Source organism: Neovison vison, chromosome 4, assembly GCF_020171115.1.
Source record: "Neovison vison isolate M4711 chromosome 4, ASM_NN_V1, whole genome shotgun sequence".
Lineage (NCBI taxonomy): Eukaryota > Metazoa > Chordata > Mammalia > Carnivora > Mustelidae > Neogale > Neogale vison.
The window spans coordinates 226,416,472-226,437,295 of NC_058094.1; the positions used below are offsets into that span (position 1 = coordinate 226,416,472).

The window sequence follows — 20,824 nt, forward strand, 5'->3', positions numbered from 1 at the left end:
TTAAATGACACACTGGAGCAGATGGACATCACAGATATATTCAGAACATTCCATCCCAAAGCAACAGAATATACATTCTTCTCTAGTGCACATGGAACATTCTCCAGAATAGATCACATCCTGGGTCATAAAACAGGTCTCAACTGGTATCAAAAGATTGGGATCATTCCCTGCATATTTTCAGACCACAATGCTCTGAAGCTAGCACTCAATCACAAGAGGAAATTTGGAAAGAACCCAAATACATGGAGACTAAACAGCATCCTTCTAAAAAATGAATGGGTCAACCAGGAAATTAAAGAAGAACTGAAAAAATTCATGGAAACAAATGATAATGAAAACACAATGGTTCAAAATCTGTGGGACACAACAAAGGCAGTCCTTAGAGGAAAATATATAGCAGTACAAGCCTTTCTCAAGAAACAAGAAAGGTCTCAAATACACAACCTAACCCTACACCTAAAGGAGCTGGAGAAAGAACAACAAAGAAAGCCTAAACCCAGCAGGAGAAGAGAAATCATAAAGATCAGAGCAGAAATCAATGAAATAGAAACTAAAAAACAATAGAACAAATCAATGAAACTAGGAGCTGTTTCTTTGAAAGAATAAGATTGATAAACCCCTGATAAGACTTATCAAAAAGAAAAGAGAAAGGACCCAAATAAATAAAATAATGAATGAAAAGAGGAGAGATCACAACCAACACCAAAGAAATACAAACAATTATAAGAACATACTATGAGCAACTCTACGCCAACAAATTCAACAATCTGGAAGAAATGGATACATTTTCTAGAGAGATATAAACTACCACAACTGAACCAGGAAGAAATAGAAAACCTGAACAGACCCATAACCAGTAAGGAGACTGAAGCAGTCATCAAAAATCTCCAAACAAATAAAAGTCCAGGGCCAGATGGCTTCCCAGGGGAATTCTACCAAACATTTAAAGAAGAATTAATTCCTATTCTCCTGAAACTGTTCCAAAAAATAGAAATGGAAGGAAAACTTCCAAACTCCTTTTATGAGGCCAGCATCACCTTGATCCCCAAACCAGACAAGAATCCCATCAAAAAAGAGAATTATAGACCAATATCCTTGATGAACACAGATGCGAAAATTCTCACCAAAATACTGGCCAGTAGGATCCAACAGTACATTAAAAGGATTATTCACCACGACCAAGTGGGATTTATTCCAGGGCTGCAAGGTTGGTTCAACATCCACAAATCAATCAATGTGATATAATACATTAATAAAAGAAAGAGTAAGAACCATATGATACTCTCAATAGATGCTGAAAAAGCATTTGACAAAGTGCAGCATCCTTTCCTGATTAAAACTCTTCAAAGTGTAGGGATGGAGGGCACAGACCTCAATATTATCAAAGCCATCTATGAAAAACCAACCGCAAATATCATTCTCAATGGAGAAAAACTGAAAGCTTTTCTGCTAAGGTCAGGAACACGGCAAGGATGTCCTTTATCACCACTGCTGTTCAACATAGTACTAGAAGCCCTAGCCTCAGCAATCAGACAACAAAAAGAAATTAAAGGCATCCAAATTGGCAAAGGAAAAGTCAAACTATCACTCTTTGCAGATGATATGATACTATATGTGGAAAACCCAAAAGAATCCACTCCAAAACGGCTAGAACTTGTACAGGAATTCAGTAAAGTGTCAGGATATAAAGTCAGTGCACAGAAATAAGTTGCATTTCTTTACACTAACAAGACAGAAGAAAGAGAAATTAAGAAGTCAGTCCCATTTACAATTGCACCCCAAACCATAAGATACCTAGGAATAAACCTAACCAAAGAGGCACAGAATCTATACTCAGAAAACTATAAAGTACTCATGAAAGAAATTGAGAAGACACAAAGAAATGGAAAAATGTTCCATGCTCATGGATTGGAAGAACAAATATTGTGAAAATGTCTATGCTACCTCAAGCAATCTACACATTTAATGCAATTCCTATCAAAGTACCATCCATCTTTTTCAAAGAAATGGAACAAATAATCCTAAAATTTATATGGAACCAGAAAAGACCTCGAATAGCCAAAGGAATATTGAAAAAGAAAGCCAAAGTTGGTGGCATCACAATTCCAGACTTCAAGCTCTATTACAAAGCTGTCATCATCAAGACAGCATGGTACTGGCACAAAAACAGACACATAGATCAATGGAACAGAATAGAGAGCCCAGAAATAGATCCTCAACTCTATGGTCAACTAATCTTTGACAAAGCAGGGAGGAATGTCCAATGGAAAAAAGACAGCCTCTTCAACAAATGTGCTGGGAAAATTGGAGAGCCACATGCAGAAAAATGAATTTGGACTATTTCCTTATACCACACACAAAAATAGACTCAAAATGGATGAAGGACCTCAATGTGAGAAAGGAATCCATCAAAATCCTTGAGGAGAACACAGGCAGCAACTTCTTTGACCTCAGCCGCAGCAACTTCTTCCTAGGAACATCGCCACAGACAACAGAAACAAGGGCAAAAATGAACAATTGGGATTTCATCAAGATCAAAAACTTTTGCACAGCAAAGGAAACAGTTAACAAAACCAAAAGACAACTGAGAGAATGGGGGAAGATATTTGCAAATGACATATCAGATAAAGGGCTAGTATCCAAAATCTATAAAGAGCTTAGCAAACTCAACACCCAAATAACAAATAATGCAATCAAGAAATGGGCAGAAGACATGAACAGACATTTCTGCAAAGAAGACATCCAGATGGACAACAGACACATGAAAAAGTGCTCCACATCACTCGGCATCAGGGAAATACAAATCAAAACCACAATGAGATACCACCTCACACCAGTCAGAATGGCTAAAATTAACAAGTCAAGAAGTGACAGATGCTGGCGAGGATGCAGAGAGAGGGGAACCCTCCTACACTGTTGGTGGGAATGCAAGCTGGTGCAACCACTCTGGAAAACAGTGTGGAGTTTCCTCAAAAAACTGAAAATAGAGCTACCCCATGACCCAGCGATTGCACTACTGGGTATTTACCCTAAAGATACAAACATGGTGCTCTGAAGGGGCACGTGCACCCGAATGTTGATGGCAGCAATGTCCACAATAGCCAAACTATGGAAACAACCTAGATGTCCATCAACAGCTGAATGGATAAGGAAGATGTGGTATATATACACAATGGAATACTATGCAGCCATCAAAAAACATGAAATCTTCCCATTTGTGACGACGTGGATGGAACTAGAGGGTATTGTGCTGAGTGAAGTAAGTGAATCGGAGAAAGACAACTCTCATATGATCTCCCTGATATGAGGAAGTGGAGATGCAACGTGGGGGGGTTGGGGGGTAGGAAAGGAAAAAATGAAAGAAGGTGGGATTGGGAGGGAAACAAAGCATAAAAGACTCAATCTCAAAAACCAGACTGAGGGTTGCTGGGGGGAGGGGCTATGGACACGGGGAGGGTGTGTGCCATGATGAGTGCTGTGAAGTGTGTAAACCTGGCGATTCACAGACCTGTACCCCTGGGGATAAAAACACACTGTATGTTTATTTAAAAAATAAATTAAAAAGTATCGATAAAACTAATGAACTTCTGACGAGAAACAAAAACAGACCTGAGTTCTCCGCAGCAGAGGGAGGTCAGCCCGCCGGCGACGCTGCTGAGGGGACCCGCCGCGGCCGGGAGCACGGCCGGCGCGGGGGCTTCCCACGGAGCGCGCGGCCCCGCGGCCCCGCAGGATTCCCGGCCCCCGCCCCGGCCCCGGCCCCGGCCCCGCAGCCTCGTCCGCACGCAACTGCGCGCGGGTCCGCGGCCGCCTCCGGCCCAGCGGGCGCTGCCGAGCCGGGAGGCGGCGACGGACGAGCCGCGGCTCACCCGGGCCGGAACCGCGTGAGGCTCCGCGCCGCCGCCGCCGCCGCCCGACACACTCCGGGAAGGCAGAGCCGCGGAGCCCGCGGGCGGCGGACGGAGGAGGAAGCGGAGACTTGCGGGTCCTCGGAACTGCCGCGCGACACCTGGTGCGCGTCCCCGCGCGTCCGGGCCGCAGGACACACGCCGAGACGGAGTCCGCGCTGCGGTGACAACGGCGCGTCCGCGCACAGCGCCAGGCTGCCGGGGCCGCGCGTCCGGCGGCTCCGCGACGACGACGACCACACGCGGGAGCCCGACGCCTCACACGAAACGGATCCCAGGACACGAGCGATGGCGCTTCTGCGGAGAAGCAGACGCCGAGGAGCCCCAGAGCTTTCAAGTGCGTTGAACCTGCGGCTTAAAAACCTCGCCACAAAGGAGAACTCCGGGCACAGACGGGTTCGCAAACGAATTCCATCAGACCGTGGAGAAAAAAGTACACCAATAAAACACAACCGCTTCTGGAAAATTTTGTCAATTTTTGATATTATAAGCCAGCCTTAACTATTCACTTAGAAGCCGTGCACCGTAAGACTTCAGACCAACACCCTTCATATAGAAGCGAAACTTCCTTATAAAATACTAGCAAAGCAAATCCAGCAATACGTAAAAAGGATAATACATTATCAACCAATGGGTTTTATCCCAGTGTATAAGGTTCCTTCAACATTAGACAATGTAGTTTATGATGTTAATATGGAAGAAAAGGCATGATCACGCAGAAAAAAATATTTGACAGATTCAACACTCATCTACAATAAGAACTCAGTAAAGCAGGAATGACAGGAAAAGTCCTCACCCTGATAAAGGGCATCTCTAAGAAAAAAACTAGGTAGTCTCATATTAAAAAAAAAACAACAACAAAAAAAGACTGGGTTTGGAACAAGGCGAGAATGCCTATACTTATGACTTCCATTCAACACTAGCGGTGAAGGCCTTAGCCAGCACAGTAAGCAACTCAATAAAAGGTATATTCATTGGAAAAATAAAAGTGCATTTGCAGACCATAATTGAAATTAGAAAATCATAAGGAATTTTCAAAAATACTACTAGATACAGTAAGAGCACAAAATAAAAGGTAAATATAAAAATGAATTGTACTTCTATAGAACCGATGTAGAATGGAAAATAATGGTATTGCAGTTTACAATAGATAAAAAACATGAAAGTATAAGACTTATGCAATGGAATGCACAAAATATTGCTGAAAGAAAACCCAACTAGAGAACTATATACTATATTCATGGACCAGAAAATATCCTTAGGATGTTAATTCTCCCAAAGTTTGATCTACAAAATGCCTACAATCCTAACAGGCTTTTTGTAGAAGTTCACAGCCTCATTTTAAATTTACATGGAAATGTACCCAAGAGAGGCCAAAATCAATTTGAAAGAATAAATTTGTCAAGAGTAAGACTGGAGGCCTTGCACTAGAATTCAAGACTCACAGTGACGTTGGCTTATGGATAATGAGTGACCAGTAGAACAAGGATCGATCAACATAAGGGGCACCCGGGGGGTGGCTCAGTCACTTGAGTGTCTGATTCTTGGTTTCAGCTCAGATCATGATCTCAGGGTTGTGGGATGTGGCCCATGTTGGCCCCTGTGCTCAAGTGTAGAATCTGCTTGAGATTCTCTCCTCCAACTCCCTAAGATAAAAATCTAAAAAAAAAAAAAATCCACATGAATATGGGCAGTTTTCTCTAAAGCAGCCATGGATAAATACAACAAATGGCACTGGAAGAATTACATATGCCTGTGGACAGAAATGAAATCTGACCCTACTTTACACCCTACACGAAGACTACGTGATGATGAGTCATGGACCAAAACAGAAACAAACCGTAGCGCTTCTAGAAGAAACTGAAGATGATCTTCGTGACTTTAGGGTAGGCAAAGATTTCCTAATGCATTGAAAGGACTAGTCATAAAGGATTAAGGAATTGGACTTGATCAAAATAAAAAGCTTCTGCTCAAGACAACATTGGGGGGGAAGGTAAGCAACACAACCGTATCCAGAGTGTATGAATGTCCTTTTAAAATTCAATTAAAAAACCCCAATTTTTAAAATGGGCAAAATACTTGAGTAGACCATTTGCCAAAACTCTGTAAATGGCTCAGCGTGTGAAAAGGTGTTCCGTGCCGTAGTCATGAGGGAAACACGGGATAAAACACAGACACCCCTTCCCGCCCATTAAAATGGCCACGGGGGAGCCCGGGGGAGTGACAGGGAAGGCTGTCGCAGCGCATGTCCGATGAGACACCAAAACCCAAGGATGCATCACGAGGTAGTCCCGATCTCGGAAACAGCGGGGTTAGGCCAGCGGCCGTAAGACCTGGGTCACCGGCGCCCGTGTGGCCACAGGAGGAGCCAGGAGCAGAGCACGCGGCGGATCCGAGCGCCAGAACAGGGCGGCGACGGCTTTCCCCGGAACACGGTGGCGCACGGTGGCGCACGGTGGCAGATGCGCATGGCAGGCAGCCGCGCGGGATCTCCGGGCTCCCCGGGGACGCGGCAGCGCCTCTGGACGCGTGACGCTGCTGCCGGGACTTTTGGGTCGGGGCCCGGGTCCCGAAGGAGCCGCTGGGAATCAAGGCTGAGCAGGGCAGGGGTGACGGAGGGAGAGGAGGGGCGAAGCTCAGGGCGCGGGGGAGGGAATTAGGGTCTGACAAGCCCAGGCTCCTGGAGAAGCTTCTGAGCCGCACCAACAAGGTCGGGAAAACGTCAGGCCCCGGCAAAGGAGCAGCCGCCGCGGTCCCGGTCCAATCCCACATGGAGCCACTGGACGCGGGGGACGCGCCGGCGTAGGAAGACCCCGTCGGTGGCCTCCCTGCCGCGTGGGAAAACCCGGCCCTGCCCCGGCCCCGGCCCGTGAGCCTCGCGGCCCCCCCGTGTGCGGAGGTTCCTCCCGAGGGCGGTTCCTGGGGCGCCCGCGGGTCTCCGCACGGAGGCTGCCGCGGCCCAGGGACAGCGTGGGGCGGGGGGCAGGGGCTCGGCCCCATGCTCGGTCCCGCGCTCTCGACCACCACCGCTCCTTCCCTCCTTTCACACACAGACACACCACGTAACAGGAAAGGACAGTTTAAGGCAGAGCCTGACCCCTCAGAAGTGCGACAGGGCTCAAGCAGGCGTTCGAAATTTTAAAAATTAGTCGAGAAATGAATAAAAAGAAACATGGGATGAAGGAACATGATATACATAATGCCTTGAAAAGAGATAGAATTAGGAGGGAAATTGTAAGTCAAAAAGAATGGAGGAAAGTCTTCCTTCTGTCCAAGAGGGAACAATCGGATCTGGGCTTGTCCTGGGCCAAGCGTCTAGAAAAGCAGAAAATACACAGGCAACTGTCGGACCTGGCTGGCAGGGACCACAGGATGGGCTCCCCGTAACCCGGTGGACTCCAACCCCCCCAGACAGTTCCAGCCGCGGTGGAGGAACAGGGTGGGGGGCCGGCCTCCGGGAGAGGCTGCCGGTGGCGCCAGGAAGCGGCCAGAGCGGCAGGACACGCAGGACAGAACATGCAGGACAGCACGTGCCCACGGCCTCTGCCGAGTCTGGCCGCCTATGCGTCTGCGCACAGGTGCGGCGTGACTCCACCAGACCCTGCTGAGGACAAGGTCAAGGAAAGAGCAAGTCTTAACCTTGCTCTTTTAGGCTTAAGCTCTTGGCTTCGGCTCAGGTCACAATGTCAGGGTTGTGAGATCGAGCCCCGCATCACGCTCTGCGCTCAGCTGCGAGTCTCCTTGAGAATCTCTCCCTCTCCATCGGCCCCTCGCTCACATGTGCTCCCATGCCCTCTCAAATAAAATCTTTTAATAACTAAATTAGGCTCATCCGAAAAATGTGTAAAGAACAAGCTTTGAAAGGAGGAACGCGATTCTCAGCTGTTGGCAGAATAAAGTCTAACAGCCTTTGACTACAACCCAGCCCAGCACTCGACAACATGCAAGCACAAATCCTGGAATCCGAGAAAGTTAACCAGACACGGAAAGGCAGGAAAATGTGACCTGTCACCAGGAGTAAACATCCATCAGCAAGATGGGCCCAGAAATTAAAGAGACGATAGAATTAGCAGGAATCATATTAAAAATAGCTCTCACACACGGGCTTCGTGTGCCAAAACCTGGACAGGACAGTTTCAGTATGAGGAACGCATCGTCAAAAGGGTCACGCAAACAAGGCAAACCTGAGTTACTGTCACATGCCTCCAGACTACAGAAACAAGATGACCAGATGCCACGTGGTGGCCTTGGCTGGACCCTGGAACAGAGGAGTGACCAGCTTCCTCGGGCACGTGGCACACAGCCCTTCCGCTTCCCTGTGAGGCCCCCCAGCGGGGCTCCTGGGAAGCTGGGGGCAGGCGCTGGTGGCCCCGCTGGACGCCAGCCAAGGCATCTCTGGGGAAGCCTGGTCAGGAGGTGGCAGCGCGTTGCTCAAAGGAAACGCGGTCTCCTTCCCCTCACACGGCAAGGGGAAGGGACGCCTCCCACGTCGGAGCTGCGCGTGGGACACTGGGCCGCCCTGCTCTGCGGAACTGCTGGGACGCAGGGCCTCTCGATGCCACAGGGCGCCCGTGTCCGTGCAGACGGGTCCAGACGACATCTGTGACCTTGAGCTTCTCTTTTCCTGGTGTTCGCTGGCAGCCGCCAGCCTGGCTTGCAGACGCTGGGGAAGCGGAGCCCGGGCTGGCGTTCGGGCGCCGGTACCTGAGCTCCTCCAGGCGCTCTCGGCTGTGAGCCCCTCGCCCGAGGGCCACCGTGGAGCTGCGGTTTCCTGGAAAAGAAGATCTTTCAGGAGCTGTTTCTCAGATGGAGAACACGTCCCTTTTTAAATCTCAGTAAATGGGCAGCGCACTTTTAGGGACAAGATTACAGGGGGGGGGGGGGACCGGGAGAGGGCGGAGGGGGGGAGGAAAACCGGAGTCAGGTGCGAGAGACAGTGGTCAAGTGCCCCCAGCACAGGGAACTCAGCAGGCCCGGGACACACCTGCTGCCTTCGGGAGCACGTGACCAGAGGAAGGGTGTCTGCCTGGTGACCGGAGGGAGGACAGGAGGGGCCCGGGCGGGACGGAGAGGAAGGGCCCGCACCTCGGGAGAGCGGAGGTCTTTCTGCAAAGCCGTCAGACCACGTACGAGTCCCCTCGAACGACAGCCTCGGCCTCGCTGCGTGAGCTCGGCTCCCCGCCCGGCCGCCCCCGCACAGCGCCAGCTCACCTTCTGCGCGGTCAGGGTCACGGCGCTCCCGTGACTGGTACCAGCGATCCGGGAGGAGGTCAGGGAAACGGCCGCACCGGCGCGGGGCGGGGGGGGGGGGGGGCGCCTGGCAACCTGGCGCAGAGCCGAGCCCTCGGGCCCACCGAAGCGCCAGACTCGCGAATGGGAGACGCTGCAGAATATTTTTAAAACCTTTTTGTCAGAGAAGTGCTTTGAGAGTTTCTACAAAACCACGCAGTATAAAAGCCTGTTATTTTAGGGTGTTCATGAAGCACAAGCTAAAAACTGGTTTTAGAAACTGTGAGGGGGATTCTGAGCTATTTTAATTCTTAGCAATCCCCTTCAGTGTCAGATACATCCAGTACGACAGGAATCGAGTCTGTATCACTGAATTCGTCTGGAAAAGGCTGTCCCCCCAAACCCCAGAAGACTCCATTTAACAAACAAAAAGAGACTTTAAACAAGGGAACGAGGCACCTTGGCAAACACCCTTCAGGAGAAACCCAAGTTCCCCTCCTTGTTCAGCTGCAGGGAACAGTCTCTCCATCCGGAAGGAGCCTCGAACTTACACGTCAACTTATCTGAAAAGAGAGAGACCCGAGCTGATGACCTCACAGGCCGGGAGCCGAAGGCTGAGCCCCCGAAGGCTGAGCCCCCGCGCCGGAGCTCTGGCCAGACAGCGGGCAGGGCCGACACACACTCAGGCGCTTGTATAGATGTAAAATATTTTATTTGTAAATGGTGATCTTCTAAATCTGTGTCCACAAATTCCAAAACCCATAACACTCTGTATACTTCAAAAAATTCAATTTTTGCCAACATTAGGTACTATTATACAGAACAGAAAACAAAAACCCGGTAAGACAAATACTGGTAAGATGTCAGAATATTGTACAAGAGAAGAAAAATATTCAAGAAACAAATTTCATACAGCTATTTATCAAGAGAAAAATATATACAATTGATTTATTCTGTAAGATAAAAATACATCATGCCATATACATTACAAGTTCAGAACTGCGTCACTGATATACCAACAGTTTACAGCCCACTTGAATTGTGCACACAAAAACTTCATTTATACTTAGTCTGTGAAGTGTCAGTACCAGAATTTTAAGTACAAAATAAAAAGCTAACCTGGTTCAAAATGCTGATTAAGTTTCTACAAGCAAACACAAAACAGTGTGTTTTTTTAATTAAAGAAATGTAAACAAACAGTTCATACAAACACATTTTAAAATTACATCTTCCGAAATCCTATTGTTGGGGTCCTGCAGCTGCAAGCGTGACCACAACGCTCGTTTTTTTTTTTTTTCCTTTTCAAATTTTTGTGTTGAACAGAAGGCTAGAGTTAGGCTGGAGCCCTGCTACATGATCTAGTATGTTTACATGATTCTCTGTAGCTCGAAACAAAGTTCTAGTCAAAACTACGTCCGCTGAAGAAAAGTTCAGCATCCATTTGGGTTTATTTTTAAGCATTATTCACAGTTATCACAAATTGTAAGCACAAAAAAACCTGACTGAAGAAGTAGGGATGCAACAATATAATATGAAAAAGTTAGTTTAAATTACCAAAACAGCTATAAAAGTCGTAGTCATGGCCTACACTCTGTTCTATCAGAAGGTGTATAAAACAATTGAGTACTAATAGACCGTAGTTTCCAAAAAACCCCAAATGCTCTAGGCTGAAATTTTGGTTATTACATAATTATAACGGCGTATTTAAGAACACAAAATTATACTGTGACATCCCTAGGAACATCTTATAAGCACCCGAGCTGCTGCAGAGCCTGGTAGCATTTGGTCAATACTATTTTTATACTGTATTTTTTTTCTCAAAATATTTACATATTTGTACAAAGTAACAGGGCCTGTTAGTTCTGCAGGTAACAGCAGCAGCTTGGCTTTCTTCTAACTTTTATTTAAAAATAGCTTCATTCACTTATTCAATAATAAATACAAAAAGTTTCTCTTATTTTACAGAAATCAAAAACTACAATAAACTGACTCATGGAATCAAGTATTTAAATGTATTTTAGTGCAAGTTATTACCCCTTAGCTCTATCCCTAAGGAAGTCATTTCAGTACATTCCTTGTTCAGTGGTGTCTACTTTATTTTAAAAAATCTTTAAGTTAGAGGGCCTGCCCCTGTTTCAGATAAGGCCGTGGCCAGCACTTCGGGCGTCCTGTCTCCCTTTCGCTGGTGATCTCAGTCTGTACATTCATAGGAAGCCCCCAGCCCGGGGCAGGGCAGCCAGCGGCTCTTCGCCCCAGTCAAAGTGTCTCCTCAGCGAGACGCAAAAACACAAAACAAAACAAAACCCACCCACAGAAAGAAGGAGGAAAGAAAGAAGAAGAAAACAAAAGTGCTGGACTGCTCTGTGGTCCTGGTCCGCCCCGGAGGGCCGAGGGAATCAGAACTCCCAGAGGCGAGTTTTCAGAAAGTCATAAAACAGGAAACAAAATCTCTTTCCGTCTGCGAAATTCCACTGGTGTGTCCAATCGCTCCTTCCTAGGGACAAGCCGCCGCCGAGGCCGCGAGGCGCTCAGTTCATCCACTTCCGGCAGTTCACGGCCCCGCAGTGACACGGAATCTTGTGCTGGTCGTCTTCGAAGTCGAACTTATAGTCATAGCAAAGCTGCCCACGGCAAAGACACCGCGTGAGAGAGGCCGGGGGCGGGGGGCTCGGCTGCCCGATCTCGAACCGGCAGCACAGCCGACCAGCAGGGGACCCCGCGCGGACTGGGACAGAGGCCCTCCTGCGCTCACGAGGGGACAGGCACGGCAGGGGACAACGTTCTCGGGCCGCACCACATCGGGGGATGGGACCGGCTGGAGAGAGCCGCGTTCCCACAGCCCCTCGCGGGTCCCCCCGACCTCATCTGCCGACCTCATCTGCCGGTGGGCGCACACCTGGGGGAGGGACCGACCGCCCCACCCCCACCAGCCGACAGCTTTGCTTCCTCCTGCCTCACTTAGAAGAATGTCTCCCAAAGTCTACTTAGGGTCATCGAGTCCCTCCACATCTCAGAGCAGCTGCTGCCGCGGCCGCCGGGGGTCCTTGTGCCTCCCACCCCCGGTTCCCGCCTTCCCTGACGCGCCTCCGACTCCCCCGGGGCCTTCCGGCCCAAACGTCCTAAGCGACATCAACACGTCCGCTCTGCGCTGCAAGGGGAGGCCCCGGCGTTTACGGGCAGCTCCTCCCGGCTACCCAGCCACGTGCCCCCTGCTGCTGGGCACCGGCGGGCTCTGCAGGGAGACGCCGCCGTCTCGTGTAAATGCAGCGGCGGCTCGGGGAAGCCAAGCGGCCCGCTCAAGAGTACTCAGGCGGGACCGAGAAGGAAGGACCCGGAGCTCAGGGGTCTCCGTGCGTCCCAACGGCCCTGGTGGTCGCCGGCACCACGCTGGGTTCTCAAATACTTTGATTTAAAAAAGGGATTTCCAAAAAATGACCAAAAAATACAAGAAATCATTGCATAGGGGGCTTCCAACAAAGACTCTCCGGCCCCTCACCCCCCCCACCCAGGAGAAGCGCCTACAGAAACCCACACTGCTCAGCGGCACACAGAGCACCTCGAAAAGTGTGCTAATCGCGTCTGTGGAAGACAAATTCGGGGAACGTAAGTAAGTGCTCGAGACCAGAAATAACCTTAACAGGTGAAAGTCATCCATGAGCCCAGAGAAACAAACGTCAAGTTCAACACCTAGCATTTTAAAGAAGAGAAACAACTGTACCCAAAGAGCCAAACTCTTTGAAACTCTGTTGAGAAAGTCTGTAAGCTTGTGCCATGAGCTGAGTGTGCAGACAGGCCATCCAGAGCCCTGTGCTGCCCCCGACGGGCCGCCTACAGCCCTCCGTGGCCTCACGTGAGCGTCACGTTCCTGGGGACCACAGAGCCTACAATCCCAGACATCAGTGGGATGACAGGCAGAATCTTTAAAGAGAGGGATCCTGTCAGTCTGTGACCAAGGGGTCTAGCAGGAGCCTGAGGACCCGGGAAAATGATGCCCCGTGGGAGCTGCCGGGATATGTGGAGTTTGGGGAGCACAGAGGGAGGGGAGTGGGGGAGCTGGTAGTCCACACATCCAATGCTGCCACGAGGAGGAGGGTGACCCTTGACCGTCCCGGGTGAAGTGACAGGGTTGTGCCCTCTGACCCACAAGGAGACTTTTTCTAGTGCTGAAGCCCTGGACAAGCCCCAGGCCAGCCGCCCGCGCTAGGCAGCGAGCTGCGCGGCGACTATGAGCGGAGCACCCGGACCCCACACGCTTACCTCTTCTCCTTTCTGGATCCTCCGGTTGGAGCTGATGATGATTTTGTGTCCTCTCTCAAAAGTCACCACTTCAGCCACACAATTGGGAGCACACGAATGGTTGATGTATCTGCAAGCCATTTCAGAAAACTATTTATTACGGAACAGCGGGAAGAAACTTTACAAACATTCAGCTCATAGCGAAAACTTTCTCCTAATTACATTTCTACCTGCCCGTTCATAGAACAAGAACAAACACACAATTTCAAATGAAAATTATTTTCAAAGCATATCTGCCCTGAATTTTTAATTGTGGAGGCAGCTGTGGGCACGTGGACCCACTGGGCAGAACCTCCTCGCCCAGCTTCCCGCTGCTCACCTGGCAGGCCCTCCTGTGAGTGTCGCGTCGATCACGTGGTCATTATCCATGCGGAACATGTACACGCCACGGTTCTGAAAAAGAAAAGTCAGAAATTGCTCCACGTGCAAGTTCAGAGCCGGAAGACTCAGCCAGAAGTGAACAGAGACGCAGCCTGTGCTGTGGGTGTCACGCAACCACGTCAGGGGACATGTATGCACACGGTGGGAATGGAAATCCAACGCATCAGGACGCTGCTTGGAACACCAGGCTCATCAGTCTACAGCTGTCTCTATGTGAACACTCACACTGACCAGGCAGAGTGAGAAGGATGGAAAAAAACAAGGAAAACACAAGAATATCCAGATGTTAAGTAAAAAAAAAAAAAATCTTTAAAAAAAGGAAAAAAAAGGAGGGGGCCGCTGGGTGGCTCATTTGGTGAAGCGTCTGCCTTCGCCTCAGGTCACGACCCCTGGATCCTGGGATCGAGTCCCGCATCCGACTCCCTGCTCAGCGGGGGCCTCCCCTGCCCCTCGCCGTGTTCCAGCTCTCTCGCACACACGCGCTTCCCTCTCCAATTCAAAAAAAAAATCCAGATGTGGCTTCCGTTAAAACTGAGCCTCACAGGACAGTGCAACTTGCCCTTGTTTCCAGCTTTTCGATGGCAAAGGGACAGAAGAGGACGGGCTCTTACCTGAGACTCATACAGCTTCTCTTTCCTGTTGGCAACTTCATTTCGAATGATCGTGCCGATGTACTCGATGACCATGGTGTGCTTCTCGATGTCCCTGGCAGCATACAGGCCCAGCCCCTGTGGAGAAAACAAATAAAAAATGGAAAAAAAAGAGTGTGTGTATGTACTTTAAAAATCACTTTGATTTCTTGGACAACAAACCTGACTCCCTTTCATACAAAGGCCACATCAAAAGCCACACTGAAGAACTCACCTAAACTCAAAGTCTTTTTTGCTGAATATACTATCATCTGAAACAATCGTAATTATCACTTAAAGTCATGCCATTACTATCTCATTTTGTATCTTTTACTGAATTCTGAAGGCCTATTTACAAAGCAGCACCACTGACTGGCTACTGCGTCCTGTCAGACCATCTTATCTTCCATGAAATTCATGTCACGATCCCACCAAATAAACAGGCCAACAGCTAATAGCTATGACAGGCTATTAGCTTCTGGTATTTACTTTAACCCATTATCGTTTCTTTTTCTTTTCAAGATTTTATTTATTTGACAGAGAGAGAGATCACAAGTAGGCAAAGAGGCAGGCAGGGGAGGGGGGGGAAGCAGGCTCCCTCCTAACCAGAGAGCGCGATGCGGGGCTCGATCCCAGGACCCTGAGATCATGAGCTGAGCCAAAGGCAGAGGCTTAACCCACTGAGCCCCAGGCGCCCCCATTACTATTTCTAAAAGGATAAGAAAGGACAGTAAACTTAGTAAGAAGTAGGGCTAACCATGAGGGACTATTAATACTATAGTCAGGTTTCGGATTTGGCTAGGACTTCCTGGAACCCAGAGCGAAAGGAGAACCAGGAGAAGTTACTCTGCTTTAATTACCAGGAAAGCTGGAAAGAAATACAGCCTTTAATTACCAGGAAAGCTGGAAAGAAATACAGCTCTTCGAAAGGCAACATTTCCCCCCAAAGTTTCGAGGCCGCAGAGGAAGACACAGGAATCTGGACCAGGGAGAACTGTGCAGGCCTCTCCTCTGGCAGCCCGCCCTGTCTTGCCAGAAATAAATCATAGACTATGTGCACCTTTTTAAGTTTTCAGCATTACAAATTCTGGAAAAATATGGACTACTTCCTTGAACATTTGACACTTTCTTGTCCCACTGAGTTTCTGCCTTCTCAACTCCGGCTGGCCGGAAGACCGCAGTAACCACGTAGTGAAGAGCGTGTGCTCACTGGGAAGTCCCCACTGTGGGGCACACGGTACCATGGGCCCGTCTCAGAGACTTTGGTGTGTGAACTGAACTATCTTCTGGGAAAAGAAATTTTATGCAATATATCTGTTCAATTCCAGACAAAACTTAGGTGAACAAACCGAAATACACAAAAAAGCAGTACGAATAGAGATCAATCTAGTTTGCTATAAGAACAGACAAGATCATGGGGCGCCTGGGTGGCTCAGTGTGTTAAGCCTCTGCTTTTGGCTCAGGTCATGATCTCAAAGTCCTGGGATCGAGCCCTGCATTGGGCCTTCTGCTCGTCAGGGAGATTTCTTCCCCCTCTCTCTGCCTGCCTCTCTGTCTAATTGTGATCTCTGTCAAATAAATAAATAAAAATCTTAAAAAAATAAAAAGAACAGATAAGACCAGTGAAAAAGAATGGAGAATGCAAGGCGATCACGCACGTGTGAACTTTCATGTGCACTGCTGACACAGCCGTACCGTGGTGTCCTCACTCAGTGCGATACAGAAGGGTTACTAAACGGGGCTTCAACTAGTTACTCAATGGAACAGAATAGTTTTAAAACACTTAAAATTTCTGAAATCTGGAAATCCAAGAGACTAAAAATATAATAAAATCCACTGTCTTAACCAAGACTAGAAGCTATAGAAAATTATGTACATTCGACGATGCAAAAATTCACTTTTATAAGAAAAAAAATACCAGACTTCCTCGTGGGCACAGGGTGTGTGGTGGGGAGTACATCTCCCAGCCCAGTTCTCATGAACTGGAGAACGGACGGAGCAGGATGCGTAATTCACAGAAGAGCCGATCCGAGCGGCAAGCCTGAAACGCGGCTCATTCGTCCGCGGTCAGAAACCGCAGGAAGGAAGCAGACCAGGCGGGCGGAAATGTGAAAGGGCAGCAGCACAACAAATGGGAAAGGAAGAGACAGTTTCCCAAATGCAGGAGGAGATGAGCTATGACCGCCTTTCTGGCAAAGCAACAAGGTCTCCTAACACGCAAAGTGCACACATCCTCTGTGAGATTAGCGGCGGGCACGCTCTGCTTCACTCTAGCTCCTCAACGTCGGGAACGTCACGCAGACGCCGAGGACAACGAAAGAACCAAGCGGAGGCACCAGGCAGCTCTAGAGGGTTCTCTGAGGGTCAGCGAGCGACAAGCCTGCAGCTCAGTCGACGCGAGCGGCTCCGCGGGAACATCCGTGCGCAGACGAGGCCGCGTGGCCAGGACAGCGGCACAACACCCTGACCACGGGCCTGAGAGATCCGTGAAGTGACAGTGAGGGAGTAAAAGTGACGCAGAAACAGGACAGTAACAAGTGAACGAGCTGCTTGGGGATGTTTGAAATGGAAAAGGAACCGATGCGGCAGATGAGAAAGACACACCCCCCGGAGTGGCCACCGGACCCCCTGGAGCTGGAGAGGCTGCATTCTCGACCCAACAGCAGAAGGAAAAGAAAGACGCCGTATTTCTAATAAAGAACATGGTACCAGATGAGAAGATCAAGAGCAGAAAGAGCTCTTGGGTGACTTTTTAAAATTTTTAACACAAAAGAAAGCTCCGTAGATACAGCAGAAGCCAAAGAACAAGGACAACGGAACCAACACCAGACGGGGGAGCAGAGGGCTGGTGGGGTCACAGGTTCCCTCTGTGTTCACACTGGTCCTCTGGGGGCCCCACTGCAGGGGCCGGACCGAAAGGCACGCCTTAGCAGGCCCCAGTGATGCCGCAGCTAGCCTGGGCCCACCGTGTGACAGCCCCGACCTCATGCGTCCAAATCTGTCTACAGGTTCAAAAAGAAAGTAACTGAGGTAGGAACCTGCAGACGAATCAACACGGAAACATTTCTCAGACTAAAGGCCCAGTGCTCCAGGCTGAAAAGGGTCATCAAGTAACGAAAGCAACAAAAAAGAAAATAACCCAAACTTCGGCACATTTTTTGGTAAAATGTCCAAATATTAAGACTAACAAGAAGATCCTACAGTCTTCCCAGGAAAGGAGCAAGAATCTGAATGAGTACGGACAATGGAACGTAGATGAGATTTTTACTGTGAAGGGATCCCAGGGGGGTGAGTGGGGCTGGGGAGGCGGTGGCAGGCCCGACAGCAGTGCTCACGGGCGCGACAGCAGGTGGAAACGGGGGGCAGAGACAGCGTGGGCTTGAGAGAGCTCTCCGGGCGGGGGGGGGGGGTAGGTCGGCAACAGAACCTGAGGGTGCCCTGGATCTGGGCAAACTGGGGCCAAGGTAAACAACTCGTGGATGGGGAAACACTCAGGATAACTGGGCTCAGGGACTGAGACATTTGGCAAAGTGAGCTCTGGCCTCCATCCTAGCACATCCAGGGGAGATGCGGACCAGACTCATCCGCGGCTCAGCGCGGACGGACTGTGGAGGTAATTTAAATGCTGAGCCCACAGATGACCTGGAAGGTCCTCCACACTCTAGGCACCAGAAAACACAGCGCTCTCGGGAGAAGACGGCTTCCAGAGGAGAACCCCACACACTGCTGCACCTTTTGAAAGTAGTTTCACTTGTATTTCTCACGAGAATCTGAAACAGCTCTCGTGAGCGCTCCCCAAACCCAGTGAGCGCAGAACACCGCGCCCCCGGCGGCCCACGAGCCCTCGTCGAGACACGGAGATGCAGAGTCCAGTCTCCCCACGGGGGGAGGAGAAGCATCCAGGGTCGTATTCCCCAGACGTGATGCCCAGCCTCCGCCGCGGGAAGTCCTCGGACGGCCCGACGCCAGCAGCCCGGACGGCCAGACCCCGGCCCGCCAGACCCCGGCCCGGCCCCCGCCTCCCGAGCCCAGCGGCTCCTCACCTGGATGCGGGAGCGGGCCAGGTAGACGTTGGACTTCCACTCGGTCTTCATCTTGCGGTACTGCGAGGACTTGGAGTGCACGAACTGCTTGCTGTAGGGCGCGTTCAGCTCCCCCGTGACCGTGCTCTGGAAGGACTTGGAAGTGCTGGTGCTGTTCAGGGTGTGAGGCCTGCGCGCAGCGGCACGTCAACAGGAAAAAACGAAAGGAAAACTGAAGATATCTCCGAAGAACGCCCACAGCCGAGCGGATTCAGACTCTCACTGACAGAACATACACGGAAAGCCGCCTAGCAGAGCCGCAGGGCGAGTTCTCTGCGCGGCGGGCACGGACGCGGCCAGAGGCGGCAGGTGTGTGAGCAGCGGACAGAGCAAGCACAGAAACCACTACTACGCCGGGAAACCCTGGGCTGTACTATGTGAAGTTAAAACAAAATACCTTAACACAAACCTCTTGACATGGGCACTCATTTTAGGTTCGGACCGGGCGCAGCCTGTGGGGTTCACGGCGAGGGGGAGCTCCATGAGAGGGTTGCGGCCGTACCGGAAGGCGTAGTTCTCACACGCCTCCACGCCCGGGAGCTGGAAAGGAGCCAAACAGACACAGGGTGAACGTGCGTGATCAAGACGGCGACCGTCCTGAGCCGGCCCCGGGAGGGCCCGCCGGAACTTTCCGGAAGTAACTTGTCAACATACTCCCTGTGGACAAAATGGTCTTTTACCGCGAGTCCCCTAGCCAGCCTGCACTCAGCTCTACTGCAGCACTAACACACGGCGTTCGGTTTCAAAGCAGAACGTCGTCAACCCTGGCAATTGCTCCTTGAAGAAAAAGACTAACCCACAGAACGGCCACAGGCCAAGCCACGCGCGTGCCGGCGCCACTTTAAGATCTGACTATCCCGACCCAGTGTGTCCTGACTTAGAACTTCGCTCTTTCAACTTGTGTATCTTTATCTGGAATTTAAAAATTAAATATAGTTAAAAACTATTGATATGGTTTCCTGTCTTGATGTCTTGCTTCTTCTAATCCGACTGCGATGAGGTAGGTTATGAAACTCAGTTCCCTGAGAGTGTAGATGATAAGCTAAGGCTTATTTGTAAGATAGTTTTATGTTAAAGGCCTCTTGTAGAATATACTTCTCGTGAAATATTTCTCTACAGACATAAAAGATGCACATCATTTAGGCAGGGCTCTACCAAAGGAAGGAAGCAGACCTAGAACTCACTGGCTTGTGGGGTGTCCTCTGCTTCTCCAAAGAAACAAAAACAAAACAAACCCCACCAACCATAGTGATTTTTTTTCTTGCTCAGGATAATGCCTTATAATCACACAACTTCTCAAAAGCATTGTGTGTAGATTCACTGACAAACGTGTTAATCATCTTAGTCTTAAAAGACTGCAAAGAGAGGTCAGAGAAGATCACGTGCTCCTGCGGTCGCTGCCCAGCCCTGCCCTTCCCTCTGCCTCGTCTGCCACCCCCCGCGCAGAGAACCTGGAGTGTGTGAGCCACCTCAGGGAGGGAATGCTACCATGCACTGAGGCGTCCCCACGAGTCACAGACGGCTTGTGACACGAAGAGAGCAAAGCACTACCTCAGAGTATCCTAGCGCAGCCCATGTCAAAACGTCGCACTGGGGACCGCCACCTGCAGCCGCGAAGGCAGTCCCGCTACCACCCCCGGCCCGAGGCACTCACGGACTCCGCGATCCGCGCCACTGCAGACACCGTGAGCCCAAACAGGTCTTCGCCCTTCAGATACGCCGGGAAAAGCTGGAGCATTTCCGACTGTTTTCTCACGCATGCCACGGGCTCCAAAATTTTATCCCAAACACCTACATAGGGCCCAAACAGAAACAAAACAATTTAGAACACACTTGCTCACTGCTGACCAGAGAGGAAGCAGGACGCGGCACAAACAGCAGAGACGGGCCAACCTCTCAAAGACAGTTTCCAAGTCAAGCCCGGGGGTGGTGAACCGACCACCCACTACCTGCTTATCAAACGACAGTTTATTTTACGGAATTTTAGGGAAAAGAATGTGTTACATTAGGGAAATAAAACAGTGAAAGTGGAAAAGAAAGTTTAATGTAACAAATTCACATAAGAACTTAATTCATTTTCACACTAGGCATATAACTTTATATTTTTAACTGATCAGCCCAATGAGCAGTATCCAGAAGTCGGTTTCTTTCCTCTCAGATTTAAATTAAAATAGGAAATTCATATTTCCATTGGAATTATCTTCAGGACATTTTCATACTTTTTTTTTTTTTTAAAAACAGCCAGAGTTTAAAAAAAAACAATTCCCCGGTACACGTCAATAAAATGACAGCCTAT

At 49.7% G+C, this 20,824-nt stretch overlaps 1 protein-coding gene across 11 annotated transcripts in view; it reads right to left on the minus strand.

Moving 5' to 3' along the window:
- Positions 1–9,833: 9,833 nt before the first annotated feature.
- KMT2C (lysine methyltransferase 2C) overlaps positions 9,834–20,824 on the minus strand; it is a 274,521-nt gene continuing 263,530 nt past the window's right edge. For 9 of the 11 annotated variants that reach the window (XM_044246888.1, XM_044246885.1, XM_044246890.1 and 6 more), the window contains 7 exons: positions 20,183–20,319; positions 18,926–19,068; positions 18,490–18,658; positions 14,429–14,545; positions 13,756–13,829; positions 13,398–13,506; positions 9,834–11,761 (listed from right to left, as the gene is read on the minus strand). In XM_044246888.1, the coding sequence (XP_044102823.1) occupies positions 11,669–11,761; positions 13,398–13,506; positions 13,756–13,829; positions 14,429–14,545; positions 18,490–18,658; positions 18,926–19,068; positions 20,183–20,319 (842 nt within the window). In that variant the 3' untranslated portion in view covers positions 9,834–11,668. The remainder of the gene's footprint in view (positions 11,762–13,397; positions 13,507–13,755; positions 13,830–14,428; positions 14,546–18,489; positions 18,659–18,925; positions 19,069–20,182; positions 20,320–20,824) is intronic. The other 2 variants (XM_044246891.1, XM_044246886.1) reach the window with 1 other exon arrangement.